This window comes from Electrophorus electricus, unplaced genomic scaffold, assembly GCF_041902795.1.
Source record: "Electrophorus electricus isolate QZ-2024a unplaced genomic scaffold, ASM4190279v1 Scaffold221, whole genome shotgun sequence".
NCBI lineage: Eukaryota > Metazoa > Chordata > Actinopteri > Gymnotiformes > Gymnotidae > Electrophorus > Electrophorus electricus.
The window spans coordinates 20,565-40,000 of NW_027658501.1; the positions used below are offsets into that span (position 1 = coordinate 20,565).

Below are 19,436 nucleotides of genomic sequence, written 5' to 3' on the forward strand. Positions count from 1 at the left end.
ATTCAGTTCAGTTTGTTTCTTGCATACACTGAGTCTACAGATAGAAATATTAAGACACACACACACACACACACACACACACACACACACACACACACACACACACACACACACACAAGTTCAAACTAGACTCCAATATCCTCACAGCCCCTGACCTCACACCCATCAACCATCACTCCCCCGACCTCACACCCATCAACCATCACTGTCGATCTCACACCCATCAGCTCTCACACCATAAGCAATAACCACACATAACACTCTAAAGTATTTTGCTCTTCATTTTAATTTTTGTAGTAAGTTTATACAAAGACCATTTAGTAAGGATTGTCTATAAACAGATGCTAAAAAAACATACAGGTTTCTGTAAGTAGCATTCTAAAAACCTTTATCGTCAACATCATAACTAATAGGAATGTTAATATTAAGTACTGTTATATGTCCAGAGATGCAGTTACAACTCAGTTCGGACCATTTGAACCAGAGCAAGTTTGCTGTTCTCCATTCCACAATGGTTCATATGGTCATATAGAGTTTTAGAGGTTGGCTGATGTCTGAGGAACACAGCATGATTCATGAAGGATTCCCAGGACAACATGACATTGGTTTCATACTGAAATTGCTTGAAATACAACTATGGAATGCTCACCAGTCCTCTGGGCTGATTTTTTTGTTTCTTTCTGTTCGCATGGGTTTGATCCTGGGAAGCCAAACATTATACATGTGCTGCTGCAATGGTCCATAACACCTGTACAACCTTGTTCCTGTCTGAAGTATGTCATAGAAATGTTTTAAGTTGCTCAGTGGTACACTTTAGTAAGTGCTGGAAAACCCTTACCGTAACACACTGAGCCTATAGATTGACCACAGCTGGAAAATTCTTCAGTGAAGGATTAAAGAGAATTTACTGAAAGATTGAATGAGGAGGTTCATAAAGAAACTGCAGAAGAAGGAGAGAGAGATGGGGAGAGTGAAAAGTTAGCTGAGGTGAATTTAATTCAGCTCCAAGCAGACTGAGCGTATGGGAAGGATGTTAAGATGGATTGGCTCTCACTCACGCTTGGGCTTCAAATGAACTCAGACATCAGTGCCATCTGGGACTTCATTCTCTCTCTCTCCACCAGTCTTCAGTCTTTCTCCCCACAAGCCTTCTCTCTCTCTCTCTCTCTCTCTCTCTTTCTCTCTCTCTCTCTCTCTCTCTATACCAGCCTTCACTCTCTCTCTCCACCAAAGCAGGATGGATGGAGAGAATGAGGAATGCAGAGGTCGCAGGAGAGGAGAATGGTTCAGAAAGTGGACTCCTACCTTCTAAATGCCTTTTCCCAGATAAGGTGGCCAACCAGGTGTGATGGAGAAAGACTTCAGAATAAGCTTAGAGTAGCAGAGACCTGCTACTGTAGACCTGTGAGCAGCGGTGGTGGTGGATGGCACTGCAGGTCTATGGAGCTGGGTCTGCACTGGGCACCATAAAGGTCTGCATTTGGACAGTTGGTCCACTCAGCAGTGTAATCTCAATGAGGATTCTTATTAGCAGTCAAGCCAGCCACTGCACAATCACCTGGTTCTAGAATACTCAGTGGGCTTCCACAGTCAAATGGACTGCTTCTTTGTACTAGTTGTCATTGCTACATAAAGAACAGCTTCTTTGCTGGTGTGTCTTCACTGTGACTGCAAGCCCCTGGCAGAGCAGCAGAGCTAGGCTGCTCAGAGCAAAGTGCACTCTGCACCCACGGCCACTACCAAGGAATATATGTAGTGTGTGTGTGTTTGTGTGTGTGCATACATGTACATGCTGATGTAGGTTCACATTTTATACACAAAAAAATATTTTTCACATGACATATATTTACAGTATCTTTTTGCTCTAAACCATTATTTGTGCATAAATATGAGATAATTAAAATTTACAATTAACAGTAGATGAAACCAACAACAAAATCAAAATTCCTGCCAATGGGATCATTAAAAACAAGTGCATGCCTAATTAGTTCTCCTGTAAGAATTGAGCCTGGGTCATGCATGGCTCTTCATTAGCTATGACCTGTTTATAGCAGCTGACTAGAGGCTTCCTCTGAGTGCTGGTTTCCCCAATTATTTTGTGGCTTCTCCTGTTTTACATAATGCTGCTGCCGTCCAAGCATTATATTCAAAAGCACCTCAGAACCAATGGAGGAGGTGGCCTTTCCAGGCCTTTTATTATTATTATTCTTATTATTAGTTTCTCTTTATCAACTTATGGTAATATTAAGAAACAAAGCCAAAGCCACTGATCTTAATAGCAGTCAAACATCTCCAAAGGCTAAGGTCCTTCTTCTGGAATTTCTCTGGCCAAAGCAATGTGAAGATGAAAACCATTTACTCCTCTGCCCAACAGATATAGATTTAATTGTAGACATTTTTTTTATTATTGCTGAAGGTCAACATACAAGCTATTACCTTCTGTTAGGCTTTGACATGCGGTAGCCTAGAACAACCCACAGAAGCATATTCCAGTGTACCCCAGCATATTCCAGCATACCAGGCTGTGTTCCTTTAGTCACACCTGAAGCACTTCACCTATGGAACAGTTTCTCTAACCATACAGTCAATTAACCCTACCAGTGTTGAAGGAAAATAAGGATCATTTGATTGCTCAGAGTGGCTGCATGGGTCTTGTCACACATCCTCCTCAGTTTCTCAGCCCATAACCTACATGCCATTCTGTTGCCTTTATTTTAGCCAGGTGCTGGAAATTGTCATCCTTGGACTCTCAAACTGGGTTGTTTCGTGTTGGAGAATCTGGAATTAGTTCAACGTTTTTGTGCATCTTACACATAAAAGCGGTTTTCCTTATTAATAAGCCCTTATATTAACACAAATTCAAATGTAATCACTGACAAAAGGTACAGCTTACATGGTTATATGAATACACAGCAATTAAACCACCTGTCACAGAATGCTTGCCTCCCGCGAGTCACAAGGTTTGGCCCGCCATGTGAAGTGGGAGGATATTTGTTTGTGGCCACGCCTATACACACCTGCAACTTGTCTTGTCTTTATGTATACAAACCTGTGTTCTTGTGTGCAGGGTGTTGGTCATTGTTGATGTAGGGTGTTGATGTAAATGTTAGAGTCGTCATTGTCAACTTGTACTTTTCGTCATTGTTAAAGGTAGTCATGTTCATTGTTCTGTTCAGTGTTAATCGTTAAGTATTCACATTTATTGCTTGCGTTATATGTAAGTGCCGTTATGTTTTATGTAATTAAATGTTCGTCCATGTCGAGAGAGTCTGTTTGTCCTGCTCCATGCACTTCGGCAACTCAGGCCAGCATGTTACACTACCAACAAATGGAAAGTTTTAAGTTTGATTATTTTTTATACACTGTCCAAAATCATTTGATTAGCAAGTAATCTTTCACCAAAACATTAATGCATTGTTAAAGGAGATTATATTAAACATTATTTACTATACATAGAACAAGTTTCAAACATGGCAACAAAGACATCTTTAAACTGTGAAAGGGCCATGTCAAAAGTGTACTGAAACTCTGGAAGCACTTCGACGTGCTTGTCAAATGCTACAAGTTCAACTCAACATTCAGTATTTTTAAGTTCTGTACAAAACATAACAGGTAGAACTGTATACACTGTATTGCTAGCGACAAAACACAAGCTGTGTTTAGAGTATTGGACTCCTGGTCATGTTCAGTTGGAGTACGGAACTCATGGCTGCGTTCAGTTGGAGTATGGAACTACTGGCTGCATTCAATAGGATAACAGAACTCTTTCAATACAACAGTCACTGAGCTCATTTGATATTTACACCTTCTGGAGACAGCATCAAAGAGGTTTATTTGCTGTACTCTACCCTACTCTATTCTACTGTACCCTCCAGTATTCTACTCTACCCTACTCTACTGCACACTATGGTATTCTACTTTATCCTATGATACTGTATTCTGCTTTATTCTACTCTATCTTACTGTTATCTACCCAACTGTACTCTACTGCAGACTGCCATACTCTACCATACTGTATTCTATCCTATGTACTCTAACCTTGTGTTTTTACATGTTGGTCCTGCTCCTGCAAGTCCAGGACAGATGATAAATGAATCCAAGGTGTCCAAGGTTTTCTTAGGCTATGGAGTGTCTGGAGGAGTACTCTTATGCTTGTCCTTATGTTGAAAGCCAGAACACATCTCCCACACTGCCCAGGATTCTGGCAGATTTTGGCACCTTCTCGTGCCCTCCAGGTGCCCTCCAGCTGCCCTTCAGATACCCTACAGGAGTCCGCTGGTGCTCTAGTTATGAAGAGGGGTCTCATCATCACAGAACTCCCTGCTCTATAGGAGAAAGTCAGTGAACATCTGGAGGATAACACTGTTGCCTTTGCAGTCTGTAATGTGGCTGTGTTCTCTTTCTCCCAGGCTTTGTCGTATGCAATTGGCTACATGTAGAGACAGTGGCTGATAACATCTGTGTATCAGGCTGGCTGGTGACTGAGTCCTGTGGGTTCACCCGGGGCCAAGAGATACTCCAGACCAATCTCCATGGAGACAGACCCATGGATGGTAGCAGGGCCAGATAATTAAATCGCATCGCTGTACTCAGCACCACCCCATGAGACTGTGTGGGAAATTTTGTTTAAAACTGTTCGTTGAAACCTCAACAACTGCATTTTATACAGGCCTGTCCTGACAGTTTGTCACTAAGTAGAAACGAACTCTTTTTCTCTTTTTCAAAATGCACCCTGCTGGAAGTAGAGAGAGCGAAAGGGTGAGAGGGAGAGACTGTTTTTGTTGCTGCTATAGTTTAGCACTAGTGTAAAGTGCACTTATTCCAGTGGTGACACTTTGCAGAGTGTGACATTTTGCATGAGTGTGGCATTATTTTTCTGATTCCTGTAATTCCATCTCATCCTGGGTTCTGAAGCATTTGGAAGTAGTGCAGATCAGGAAATCCCTTCAAATTTTCTTTTTCCACATTCATGATCCTGTAAAAATTACAATTCAGTCATACGATACTTTGCTCTCTGCTACTATTAAATTCTATCTGGGCAAAATTTGTTAAGGTCAAATTGTCTTATTTCTGTAGTCAAAAGGCAGAATTTTTGCAATTGGCCAGCGGCAGTATCAGCTGTAGAAAGTGTATGTATGTCCGGCTCTGGATGAGGAGCTGGGGACTTTAGCTCTGTCACATCACAAAGGGGCCGTCGTTAATTACAGCGCCCCCTGCAGTGCAGTGTGTGCCATCCCAGCTGCCAGAAGCAGGCCAGCAAACAGATTGGAGCAGCATAGGCGAGCTGAGATCCAACAGCAGTCATCAGTCATTTTCCCCTGCCTGGGATCGCTTTGTGCTGCACAGCACCCATCCCTGCCTCTTATTCCATGATAGCACAGCACAGTGCATGTCTCTGCCTGTACTAGCACAGCATAACATGCATCTCTGCCTGGACTAGCACAGCATAACAGGCATCTCTGCCTGGACTAGCACATCATAACACGCATCTCTGCTTGGAGTAGCATGGTTTAGCATCTCCTATGTCCTCACAGATACTAGCTTAGCATACATCCTTGGTGGGTTATTTGTTTCTGTTATATATGTCACCCAGTGTTGTTTTGGCACTTAAAAAAGTCTACAAAATAGTGCCCATGTCTGTGTTGTTTTCTCAGAACATCTAGCCCAAAATAGTGGTATCATCAAGGGTGTACATGCATCAAAATAGCAATGCAGTCCAGCTACTTTTATGAGCATAAGCATCCTGTGGTTCTGATGCAGGTCGCACTTCTGAAACATAACAATTTTTTGTATCTACAGCAGAAACGGACTTTTCTGAACTCCTACCCAGCTACCTAGACAGTCGCTTGTCTGTTGCTATGGCACTCCCATCTTCTCAGGCCACTGTTGTCCCTGGTGATTTCTGCGTGTCCAAGTTTCATAACATTGCCTATACCTGTAAACTTTATCGCCTGTACCGGGTGATGGTGCAAATAGTAACAACTGGAGAGGAGCTGTCATGACTACATGCAGGAGCAGTGTTGACTGACTGGCAGCAGTAAAACTTGTTTCTGTCCCACTTCTGCTGTCACTTAAAACTGTAACTCTTCCACATCTGTACCCAAGCCTGACACAAATGTTCGCAAGCCAATTAACACCTGGTGTCTTCCTGTTGCCATTTTGACTTCTATTCCTATTCAGACTCTTGAGAACCACAAACCATGCCTCCTGTCAATGTGGTCCTCAACCCTGTTTAGACCAACCATGTCTTCAATTCATATAATAAATGACACTGTCCACAAACCAGGAAACAAGGAACCCTGATGCCAATCCACTTTACACCAGCTCTGTCTCCAATTCAATTAATAAACTACTTTATCCCCAAAACAGAAAATAATCAACCCTATTTCCATCCCAGTTTATACCACCTCTGTCTCCAATTCAGTTAATAAATGACACTGTCTCCAACCCACTTTAAACCAGCTCTGTCATTAACCTTCACAACTCTGCTTGCTCTCCCTCGCCTCATGCTCCTCTCTTCTCACCTCCTGTAGTGATGTCTCCCCTGTGTAAGCTGGAGGTTGGATGGGAGCTGACAGCACAAGGGTGTAAGGTCTTGTGGGACACAGGGCTCCTGAGAAGGTCCAGCTCCCTCACAGTATTTCGCAGAATCATGGACAATGGAGGGCTGAGAGACTTAATGGAAGGTAGATTAAAAATATGACCCAGAGATCCTAAAGTTCTGTGAGACACTGACCACTCACCAAAATACTTTCCTTTTGTTCAGAAAATGTTTTGGTTGACCCAGTCAGCTGTTACCACCACAGCATCTTATTAAACCCATTTTCAAGCTACTATGTTTCTAATCATAAACCTTCCAATTAGCCTTGACAGTCTCTTCTCTTCTCTTCTCTTCTCTTCTCTTCTCTTCTCTTCTCTTCTCTTCTCTTCTCTTCTCTTCTCTTCTCTTCTTTTCTCTTCTCTTCTCTTCTCTTCTCTTCTCTTCTCTTCTCTTCATCATGCTAGGCCTGCTTTCACACAGTCACCTCTGTCTTGCTGTTTGTCGGCAGCTTGTGTTTGGGTAGGAGGTGGGGGGACTGTCTGTACCCAATGGGCTGAGGGAACATCTCTGGCAATGTCTCTATGCTGAACTGATGCTTGTAAGAATAGGCCTGGTGTCGGCTGCTGGGGTGGGAGAGTGGCAGCTGCGGCTGGCCAATAAGGGGTACATGGTGGAGGGCAGGGCTCTTAACAGGGTCCCAGGCTCTGAAGGCTGAACTGGAGGTGAGGGGGTGGGTGTTGGTCTTTGAGATATTGGGCTTGGGGAGGTGAGTGGGTGTGATGGTGATCGCAAGCGGGGCGTGGATGTCTGGTGGTGGGAGGAAGGGCTTGTCTTTTGGGTGGAAAGCGATGGGTTGGAAGGTGGCAGGAGAAGGCTGGCGGTGTATGTAGTCCACTACAGGATAACTCTTGTAGTAGTCTCTGGCAGTTGTATCAACTGTGAGAAAAGGAGAGAGAAAGAGGGAGATAGAGGAAATTATACAAGGCATTCAGAATATAGAACAAAAAGTAAATGTTTCTAGAATCAGTTGAAACCACATTTTTCCAAAGCAACAGCATATCCATTACAATTTCTCTAAAGCAGGAAGGAAAGGTATAACATATTGTAGAAATTATGAATTCTGGCACCCTTAGAGAAAGCACATTTAACATCTCTACATCTATTCATTAAATAATGTAGCATAATAACTAATAATGATAGATGGAACATTTTAAAGAAGAAATATTTGATTTAACAAAATGCTATTCAAAAACTGCTATGCTGATCAACTTACATAATTATATATACTCAATATATACTTATGTTTCTGAATGGTAAATGCAGGGATATGAGTTGCAAAACAATTGTAGTAGTAATTATCTTGTGCTGTGTGCGATGGTCATTTAAATGAAGCATAATTTAAATACAGGAGGCTGAGAGTCACTGGTTCTGGCATAGTCAGATGTGCCCTTGGGTTTCTCTTTAACACATGCAAACAGAGTCTTTGGCCCCATTTAGCATTGGAAATGAATGTGCTGAAATGAAGTCCTTGCAGTTAGTGTTTGTGTAGGGGGGATGCTCTTAGTGAGGGGTCCTGCAGTACTCCCGGTGTAAATATTACACACTGACAACATGCTAAGCCAGGATATGGAAAAGTGGTGGCAGTCAAGTGATGGCTTTTTGGTAAGTCAAATGTTTTCTTATTTTTATCCATATTGCTGCTGAAAAAAGCACATGTGCCAACAATTTAACAAAAATTCAACAAAGGAATGGCAACTGTTTGATAATTATGTCTTATTATAATTCTATATAATAGCTACATATTTTGGTTAGTAGTGGTAGGCAAACAGAGAATATTAGTATATCAGAAAATATTATTAATAAGTATATTGTGCTAGTATGTTAACATATTAGTTCATATTAGGTGGTGCATAGTACTGTAATATGGACTGTTATGTTATGTCAGTATATGAGCAGTAGCAGTGACAAGGTTTAGCATGTTAGCCATACTACAGGCAGGGGTTAGCATATCAGCAGAAACAAGAGCAGGTGTTAGCATTTTAGCTATGAAGAGAGCATAGTACAGTGTGGTAGGGTATTAGCAATGCTGAGCAGGCTGTAGCACATTGTGTTAGCGTGTGTTAGTGTGGTGATAGTAAACTAAACTAATGATTGAGTGTTAACCTCTCCTATTGGATTAGCCACTCTCTGCTGTGCCCTGTTCAGTGAGGCCACATCCACCAGTGTCACTCCATCACACTCTAGCAGCTTTGTGCTTGTATTTGGTGTTTTTTCCTCTTTAAGGGTTAAGAGTTAAGAGGAGAAGAAAAAATCTCTCCATTAGCACAGCTCATTTCACTGGTGAGGGAAGGAAAACGAGCAGGATGTTACAGTGTATTTGTGTGTGGGCAAAGCCTGCATCCACCACCACACCACATGCTGCACTTCTTACGCTCTTTTCAGTATGGAGACAGTACAGTCAAGCTAATTCACTAGTGTAAATGTGCCAATGGACTCATATGCTCAAATGGATGCTAATTCAAGCGCTAATTTGTTAATATATGCTGATATGCAAATTAGCACTTAGCTTAGCATGTGTGGCTTGTTTCTGTTGACTTCCTGGATTTTAATGGGTATTCCTGTTACTTCATCTTATATACTGGCTGACATTCCCACTGTAAATTTATACTGGCAAAACTCTGAAATGAGGGCAGACTGTGTTTCAGGGAGCAAGTGTAAAGTGCTAATTTATTGTTTAGGGGGTGGGTATAAAGTGCTAGTTTATTGTTTTGTTAATTTCCTCATAACCTTTTTGAGTGCTAGAAATTTTAATACTGTACTACATAATAGTAATTGATCAGTATTTGAAAATCTAGTGGTTTGTTATCAGAAATATTATTAAATCAATTTTGGAAACATGTCTATATTGGGACCTAGCATGATTGTTCTGGTTCTCCCCAGTGTCTATACAGTGGCTTCATAACTACAAACCGCCCAAATCCTTTTGCAAAAGACCACGGGTGAGTCATAGCCCAGACGACTTTATGAAATGGCAGAATGAGATGAACTGGGGGACTCCCTGCCTCTCCCCCCCGTCTCTCTCTGTCTCTCTCCCTCTATCCCCTAACCCTACCAGGTCCTGAGCTGGGTGATGTGGACAGAGTAGCATCCCACTTGAATGTAATGTCTTCAAGCATTTCGTGTCACAACTTCTAGGTAAATAGAGATTTTCATTAACAGAGGAAGAGCCTGTTCTGCTGAAATCAAATCCCATTTACAGCAGTAGTAGTTTTGATGGTGGCAATTATGTATTCCCTATGCTGTTGTTGTCGTTGTCACCTGACCTTGGGGACTGTGAGAGCCACTTTTTGCAGCTGTCTGCTACTGAGAACATGACCTTGGAGGAGGTGTCTGGGAAGACCCTCTATAGAGCCTGTGTTAAAGTATTAAATAAAGATAAACGAAATGGCAGGATCGATACCCTTTGGTGCAAGAAACTGGCTCTTAGGGAAGGGTTCAATCCAGCCTGGAGAGCTCTCCATAAACCACCTTTGGCAAGGCCTTACAGTGATTTACAGTGGAGAATTTTACATAATATAGTAACGGTTAATGCTTTTGTTTCAGTTTTAAACCCAGCTGTGAGTCCTGAGTGTCAGTATTCTGGCATGAGGGAAACAGTTTTTCACTGTTTTATGGAATGTCCCAGGTTGACATCATTGTTTAACCTCTTAATAATTATTTTTGAGCGATTTGGTGTGGTTTTTACATCAACACTCTTTATTTGTGGGTATAATTACATACAGAAAGCACAATGTCAACATTTTGTCAATGTTTTGAATTTAATTTTAGGGCAATCTAAGATGGCAGTGTGGATCAGTAGGAAGTGTTTGAAGCACAGACTGATAGTAGTATTGTAAATATGTTTAAAAGATAAAAGTTTTATTCTACTATGAATATATCTGAAAATATTTGGGGTTACAATGATGTTTTGTGCACTGTGAAAGATGAGGGAGTGGTTTTTGATGATTTATTTAGTTACATTTTTCTTTTTCCTTTTTGAAATTGTAAGGTGTGTTTGAATGTTGTGTGCTTGTATATCGTAATTGATTAATATCGTGAAATATCAAAAAACCTCTCTCTCTTCCTCTCTCTTTCTCTTTCTCCCTCTCAGTCTCTCACTTTTTTCTCTCTCTCTCTCCCTCCCGCTTTCTCTCTCTTTCAGTCTGATGGTTTAAATGATCATTCCATTGTGTATCTTTTGAAAAACTGGACTCAGGTTAACAGCAGTTCTTTAAGAAAAGTGATCAAAGATCATGTAAGGAAAATCACAGTTGAGTTTTGCTCCAGTAAATCCCTCTGCTTCTGCTCTGACACAGTTAGTGTTTGTTTAGTTAGTTTAGAGTTAAACTTAGAGTTTAGTTCCATTGCTCCACAGTTATTCCTTTGTAAGGTCAGTCAGGAGGTTGTGAAAATAAACAACCCCATTAATCCTCATGGTGTGGGCTTGAATGCACAAGTGCACAGGTGATTCCTCCACTGGGCATTAAAAAGAGGCTCTTCCTGCCCGTGCCTGTGAGCGTGTGTTGGCGTGCATGTGTGTTGGCGTGTGCGTGTGCGCTGGAGAATGTCTATTGGTGCATACATGTCTGCATTGGGATGATGACGCGAGAGGAGCACATGTGACAGAACTGCTCAGTGGCATCACATGCACAGGAAGTGCTGGTGGGGGCAACATATGTCCCTGAGCTAGCAGGAGGGCTAGGTCACCTCCCATGGCCATACTGCACTCTCTCTCACACTCTATTTCTCTCTCTCTTCATATCTCTCTATCCCCCTCTCTCTCTCTCTCTTTGTCCCTCTCTGCCCCTCTCCTCTCTATCTCCCTCCCTCTCTCTCTCTCTCTACTTCTTCCTCACCCGCTCCTTCACTCAGTCACTTTCTCTCACTCACTCCTTCACCTCCTCTGTCTCTGTTTCTGTCTGTTGTCTCTGTTTTTCAGCTCTACCACTTTCTCTCCCTCTACCTCGTTAGTGTTTTTAATTAAGGTTGCGTTTGGGCCAATGACCTGCTGACGCACCTGTCACATGTTGGCCCCACTCCTCTCACCTTCACTCAGGCCCCTCCCCCTCTCACTCTTCCTCCATTTGATCTCTCTCTGTCCTTTCTCTGTCCTTTCCTTTTACTGTGACTGCACTGTTGGATTCGAGTCGATTCCAGGTGAAATCATCCACATAGAATGTGTGTGTGTGTGTGTGTGTGTGTGTGTGTATTGGTCCTGAGCATATGGCTGCAGAGTCTTTATGCAAGCATTAGCTGGTAGAGACATATGCAGTGTGGCTGTGTTTGTGGGGGTGGGGGGTGGGGATGGGGGCAGGGTGTGTGTGTGTGTGTGTGTGTGTGTGTGTGTGTGTGTGTGACCCATTTAGTCAGAATAAAAAAATATTTCCCTAATGCAAAAGTCTGGGTACAATTGCAGATTTTAATATTTAATTTATTTTATATTTATTGTTACATCAGTCTTCTACATGTGGTTATTTAAGTGAGGTCAGAGGTCAATGGTGGAAGACTAGAGAGCAATATCTGCATTTGTATGTGGGATGCACCAAATAATGAAAATAGCTTTAAGCAAAAAATGTGTCTGAATTGCACATACACAGAACCCACCCCCAACCCTGGCCATATATTCATATTATATGTTCATTACAATATATTTTCTGTGTTTCATACCTTCAGAGACAGTCATATCTGGTTAGATGAAGAAGATCCACATCGATGCCATACAAACTGGTGTTCCCCAACCAACAATACTTGGTCCTCTCTTGTTCTTTCTCTAGAACTTTTAGTGAGGTTATATCCTCACATGGTTTCTTATACCATGTCTATGCTGATAATACTAAACTGAGTTTGTCTTTTCCACCCCCACCCACCCAACATTCAGGTTTCTGCTCGTATCTTGGGAGGCCTAGCAGACATCTCTTCATGGATGGCAGCTCATCACTTGAAGCTAAATCTCAGCAGGACTGTGCTGCAATATATTTCAGGAGCTGTCTTCCTTAGTTAAGACCTTGGGATCTCACTAGAGAACACTTGGATCACTCCAACTGACTCCAAAAGATGTGCAATCTTGGGGTACTGCTGGATAACCAATTCTCTCCTCATATTGCTACCTTGACTCAGTCATCAGGAAAATCTGGCAATTTCTCTCCACAGAGGCCATTCAGATGCTTGTACTGCAAGAGGCCTTCCCCTCTGTGCCATCAGACCCCTTCAACTCATCCAGAATGCAGATGTAAAGTTCTCCCATGTCACCCCCCTGCTGCGTTACCTCGACTGGCTCCTTGTATTGGCTCACATCAGATTGAATACGCTTACACCTACAAAGCCATGAGTGGACCAGCTCACAGATACCTAAAAGCTCTAATTAAACCCCTCTCTGCCCTAACTAAAACCACCCTCAAGACACAATGAAGACATGACAACATGCCTCTTCTTTCAATGGCTGTCTCTTCAGCTAAATCTGGCTGTTTTGAAAACTCACTCAGTCACTAAGTAGTTAAATATTCACTTTAAAAAATCTTCTTTTCCACTCTAGCAAGGGCTTTATGCTGATAATATTCTTAACCCCGACCTTCTATTGTCACATAAGAATACATATTTGTTAGCTATTCTGGATGGTGTGCGGAGCTGTCCTGGATGGTGGCCAGAGCTTCCTGGATCGTGGGGTTGCAGAGGGCTCAGGGCAGAAGGAGATGCAGCGGTAATGATGCTTTCTGTGAGCAGCAGCTGGACTGCTTATACACAAGCTTATCTGATCTGTGTGTGTGTGTGTGTGTGTGTGTGTGTGTGTGTGTGTGTGTGTGTGTGAGGTACTTGTGAGATGTGTCCTCCTGCAGTTGTGGTGTCTGTGAGAGCACTCACTACAACATGGCTATGCCCACAGCAGGCTTAGAGCCTCTAAAGCCTCTGAACAGTGAGGTCATCCAGGGGCCAAGAGAGAGATAAATAAAAAAAATAAATAAATAAATAAAATAAAATATATATATATATATATATATATATATATATATATATATATATATATATATATATATATATATATATATATATAGAGAGAGAGAGAGAGAGGCAGCTGGAGATAGATAAAGGGATAGAGGGAGAGAGATTTAGAGAACTAGAGAGATGTAGGGAGGGAGATTTAGAGAGATAGAGGGAGGGATATCGTTCAGTCCTGCTGACCAGCAGTGTGGAGAACCATTTGTGTTTGTAATCAGTAACTGGCTGAAATGTGACCTTGCTCTCTACCTCATACACCTCTGACTTGCAGAACTCTACCTGGCACATCTCTGATTCATGCCTCTACCTCACACACCTCTGACTAACCCAGCTCTGACTCACAAGCCACTACCTCAGATATCTCTGACTCACATACCTCTAATTGCATATACACATTTATCTCACAAATCCTTTGACTTACACACCTCACACGCATCTACCTCACATGCATCTACCTCACATATGTGGAACTCGCATACCTCTACCACATGCCACTGACTCACACATACCCTCTACATCACAAGCCTCTACCTCACACACCTCTGACTTACACACCTCTACCACACACACCTCTACCTCACACACCTCTACCACATGCAGCTCTGACTCATACGTCTCTACTTCACCCACCTCAACCACACACACCTTTACCTCACACACCTCTGATTCATATGTCTCTACCTCACACACCTCAACCACACATGACTCAGTGACTCACACCCCTGTGACTCATGATTGTGTGACAACAATTTATGATCAGAGACAGTGGGTAAAAGAAGACTCATGCCTCTGTGTGTGTGTGTGTGTGTGTGTGTGTGTGTGTGTGTGTGTGTGTGTGTGTGTTACCTATGGGTTTGAGAGCGGAGTACTTGTAGGCCATGGAGAGGTTATTGTGGGGGTGGGAAAGAGTCATAGCAGGAGTCAGAGATGGAAGAGCTGCATTACTCAGATGATTCTGATCTACAGAGGGAGAGAGGGGAAAAAAGAGAGAGAAAAGATGAACACCTTTATGTACTTATTTAATTACTTATTTTTTCCCATTCCTATTGTTATTTATTTGTTTTTCTTTCTTTTTACTCATTTCCTTTCACTTCTACCAATTGTTATTTCATAGCAATTACAGTTCTTTATTATAACAGAATTGTTAATTACCTTAATTGTAAAGGTTCACTCATGTAATACTGCTTTGGCAAGACTGTTATTGCACATGGTCATGCTTACTGAATTGGACTGAATTGAATTGAATTGAATTGAATAGAAAAGCGGGTGAGAGACATTGGAAGAAAGAAAGCGAGGAGAGAGTGAGAGAGAAGGGAGGAAAGAAAGCCAGATAAAAGGGAGAGCCACAAAAAAGAGGCAAAAGATTGTTTAGTTGCTGTTCGTGAGAATGTTTAGTGTGCATGTGTTTGGACCTTACAGTACTGGGTGGACTACCAGAAACTTTCATGCATATCCATTACCCTGCTGTGCTACATTAGTGTGTATGTGCTGTCAATATGGTTCTTTTGAGTGTTTCTTTGGAGGTTTGCACACAAGTAAAGGATATAAGCAATTGCAGTTTTGTGTTTGTCTGTTTACACCCTTCTCTGTTCAAATGTGTGTGAATGCTGTAAACACATGTGTTTTAAGGTTAGGCATAGCTAATCATTATCATCACACACACACACACACACACACACACACACACACACACACACTGGGAACTTGGAGAGGAAGATGTGAAGCCTGAGAGCAGAATTTAGTGTGACTACATTGACTCTGTCACATGAACCATACAACAGATGGCAGAATACACACCTCAGTGTGTATGAGTTCACTGAGGCTAGGAGTGAGCGAAAGCCACTTTATATACACTTCAGTACTTGTAGACATGATGAACATGTACACATCTGTGTGTGTGTGTGAGTGTGTGTGTGTGTGTGTGTGTGTGTGTGTGTGTGTGTGTGTGTGTCTGTGTGTGTGTGTGTGTGTGTGTGTGTGTGTGTGTGTGTGTGTGTGTGTGTGTGTGTGTGTGTGTGTGTGTGCATGCGCTCATGTTTGTGTGCAATAATCTGTAATGGTAAGTGGCGTCCAAACTAATCAGCTTTGTACACTAAACTGCATGCAAGATTAAGAGATTAAGAGAGATTTTTATGCTCTGGCTTTGCATCCTGCTGTCTCCACCACACACACAGCTATAGTTCATCTGTTTGTCTTAGCTATGTACTTGTTCTACAACACTGCCAAAGAACTTTCCATCTACTGAACTAGATGACTGTTGATGTAATCTAGCAGAGCAGTTACATGGCTGTTGAGTGATGTTGGAGTTACAATAAGATATGTGTTGGACAGTGAGTTACAGTAAGATGTGCTCAACCATAGATTGTCCATTTGTTTACAAACTAACGATGGAAATACATACACAAGAATTCAGACCTAAATTATCCAGTTCTAAATGATCCAGTTCTTCAGCTCGGACCTGGTAAATCTGATTGCTTTATCTCCTGATTTTATGATATGTGTGTGTGTGTGGGGGGGGGGGGGGGGGGGTGCATTTTTGATAAGAACTTTTTAATTGAGTTTTCCTTTCACTCTCATTACATAAAATACAATGTCTGAGATTCACACGTCAGACAGTTCTGTAAATGACACATCACTTTTAGAACCTCTTCCATCACACACACACAGACACACACACACACACACACACACACACTCACAAGTTCAGCAAAGCAGGCAGCAGCTCACACACTAAGCTGCAGACACAGAAAGTTCTTGATAAAGAAAGTTGGACAAATATATGGAAGCCACATTTAGTGCTTTGTGAGTGTGGGTGGTTTGATATAACTTGCTGAGTACTCTTCTTCTATAGTCTTGCAAAGAAATAAAAGATCTAGAAGAGACATCGTGAATGCCCTAAAATCAGCACTACCCACAAATGTCAAACTGTCCTCAGGGACAAATCATACATTTGCATTAGCAAGCACATTAGCATGCACGTTTGTCCTAGCTCTGCATGTGCCATGGTAACACAGCCTTGCTAATTAATAATGCATCAGCTCACAAAGTAAACATGCACAAGAAATGTGCATATTAACTTCTTTATTTAAATATGACCAGACACATAGAAAGAGAGGGGGGTTGTACAGTGAGTGTGTTACACAGTGAATGTTCCATATACTGAATGTATTATACAATTAATGTGTTATACAATGAATGTATTATAGTTACTACAGGGCAGTCGTTGAGGCTGTGATCGAAGATTTGTTGTGATGTGATGTAGTGTGTGTGTGTGTGTGTGTGTGTGTGTGTGTGTGTGTGTGTGTGTGTGTGTGTGTGTGTGTGTGTGTGTGTGTGTGTGTGTGTGGTGTTGGTGTAGTGGAATAATGGGCAATGTGGATGAAACCCAGGATGTTGTGTTCAACATGAACCTGTGTTACCACTCAGCAACAAAACTGTCAGCATTGTGAAATAGTTTCACCATCTAGGTACACTGTTTAATAAGTTGAGCTTTACAAGTAACACTGATGTTATTTGCACAAAAGCTAATTGACAATTGCTCTTACTCAGGAAACTGAAAGGCTTTCCAGTCACATAACAAACAGTCTATGTCAGTCCGCAGCTAATATTATTGTATGGTTTAGAAATCTTTGTGTGAAGTGCATGAACTTGTTATCGGGCTTGAGATGTATGTGTATAGGTGTTGTGTGCATTTATTTGCAATATGTGAGTAGGATTGTGTCTATTTTTCTGCAGTGTTTATGAGTGTGGTTGTGCGTGTTTTTCTGCAGTGTGTATAAATGTGACTGTGTGTGTGTTTTTATCTGAAATGAGTGTGGCTTATTATTGTAAGTAAACTCTTATTGATTTATCAATGCATCCTGATGTAATCTCTGCAGAGCATTAACTAAGTGTGTGTGTGTGTATGTGTGTATGTGTGTGTGTGTGAGTGTGTGTGTGTGTGTGTGTGTGTGTGTGTGTGTGTGTGTGTGTGTGTGTGTGTGTGTGTGTGTGCACATGTGCACTAGCCACCCTTGCAGAACCTGATTGATTCTGACATGCTAACATTCTTATGACCTTCAGAGCACCTCTAAGCCTCAACCTGTAACCCCCTCTCTGCCCTGCAGTTGGAATGTTCCAAGTCTGGTAGTATGAGCTTGCCGTAAAACATTAGGACTGGCTCACTGACACTGCTAGAATGGGTGGGTTTACTAGACTTCATGTGATTTCCTAATTGACACACATAACTTACACCTGCTAAAGTTAGAATGGAGAGAGAGAGAAAGAGGGAGAGAGAAGGATAGAGTAAGAGGTATAATAAAAAAGATATATAATAAAAAAGGGACAGAGAGGTGCTTGTAAGGGAGAAGAAAGAGAATAGGGGAAAAGTAGAGTCTTAGTGAAGAGATGGGCTGAGACCTAAGGACAGAGAGGAGTCAGATGCGCTCTGTGTCATACTAAACAACTCTCAGATATGGAATTGAGCTTCTTTTGTCCTGCTGTGGTGCTGGTGGGTCTGGGTCTCAGAGTAGTTTCAATTCCAGAACTAGTGTGGTCCACTTCCATTTTAGTGTACTCTTCTTAGGAAACAGCCAGTTAAAATAGGACTATAGGGCTGTGAAGAGAGACAGGCTTCTATTTTTATGGATTTTATCATCAAAGAATGCAAATCGGCAAATGACAAATCAGCAAATGACAAAGAGATGAGAGGATTACACTGTGTGTCTGCAATAAACTTACAGACACACACTCTCACACACACACACACTTTTATCAGACTGCCTTAAGCCCATCTGTGTCAGACTAATAAGCATGCAATGAGACGTTTACCTCTCTTGACATTTCACTTGGTCTGTATAGATCTTTTTGATCTCACACACTCCTTCACCTCAGTTTTGTGCTCTGTTACTGTATCTATTCTCCATTGTTCTAATTGGTGTGTCTATGGCGGTTAAGACTCCAGGTGTATTAACCCCATAAATAATAACAATGTGACACACACACACATTTCTCCTAGGTTCTCTAAGTTTTTTAGCTGTCACAAACAGTGAGTCACTGAGTGTGTGTGTGTGTGTGTGTGTGTGTGTGTGTGAGAGTTTGAGAGAGAGAGTCTCTGTGTGAGAGGGAATGTGTGTGTGTATTTATGTGTGGGCGTGTGTCTGTCAGAGAGAGAGAGAGAGTGCACTATGCACTTCTAAAACAGCATGCACTGTTGTTCTAGCTGCGTGTGCATGGGTGTGGGAATATTTTGTCCATATGTCCGTCTCTCTCCGTTCACTCTGTGTCAGTCTCTTCTCTTCCTCATATCTCTCTTGCAACCCACTGATTTCCCACAGGCACCGAATATCACAGGACACATTATTTCATGCCTGGAGAGCTGCGAGTTCTGTGTGCTTCGACATAAGCGCTGTATGCACTGAGTGGTCCCCACCAAGCAATTCAGTTCAGTTCAAGAAAGCTTTAAGAGCATGCATGCAGAACGATACTGGCAAAGTTTAAAAATACAGACAAAAAAGAAAGACTATGAGAACATTTGAATATATTTAGTAGAAAGAGTAGCACTAGCAATAATAATAATAATAATAATAATAATAATTGGTGTCAGACTGCCCTAGTGGACAGCACTGCTGGGGATAAGTGAACGTCACACTGCCCTAGGGGGCAGCACTGCTGGGGGTAAGTGAACGTCACACTGCCCTAGTGGACAGCATTATAAGCATTAGGAGCTGTTCTTACCCTAGCAGGTAAAACTCCAAATTCCAGATTAATCTGATTAATATAGTTTCAATATCTATTTTAGGGTGTGTGTGTGTGTGTGCATTTGTGTGTGTATGCTTGTGTGTACGTGTGTGTGTGCGTGTGTGCATGTGCGTGTCTGTGTGTG

General features: G+C 41.9%; 1 protein-coding gene across 1 annotated transcript in view; it reads right to left on the bottom strand.

The window, feature by feature from the left end:
- Positions 1-268: 268 nt before the first annotated feature.
- Positions 269-19,436, bottom strand: part of LOC145655345 (uncharacterized) — a 22,809-nt gene continuing 3,641 nt past the window's right edge. The window contains exons 2-3 of the mRNA XM_081708965.1: positions 14,420-14,533; positions 269-7,477 (exon numbers count right to left, since the gene is read on the bottom strand). Of these exons, the coding sequence (XP_081565091.1) occupies positions 7,014-7,477; positions 14,420-14,533 (578 nt within the window). The 3' untranslated portion in view covers positions 269-7,013. The remainder of the gene's footprint in view (positions 7,478-14,419; positions 14,534-19,436) is intronic.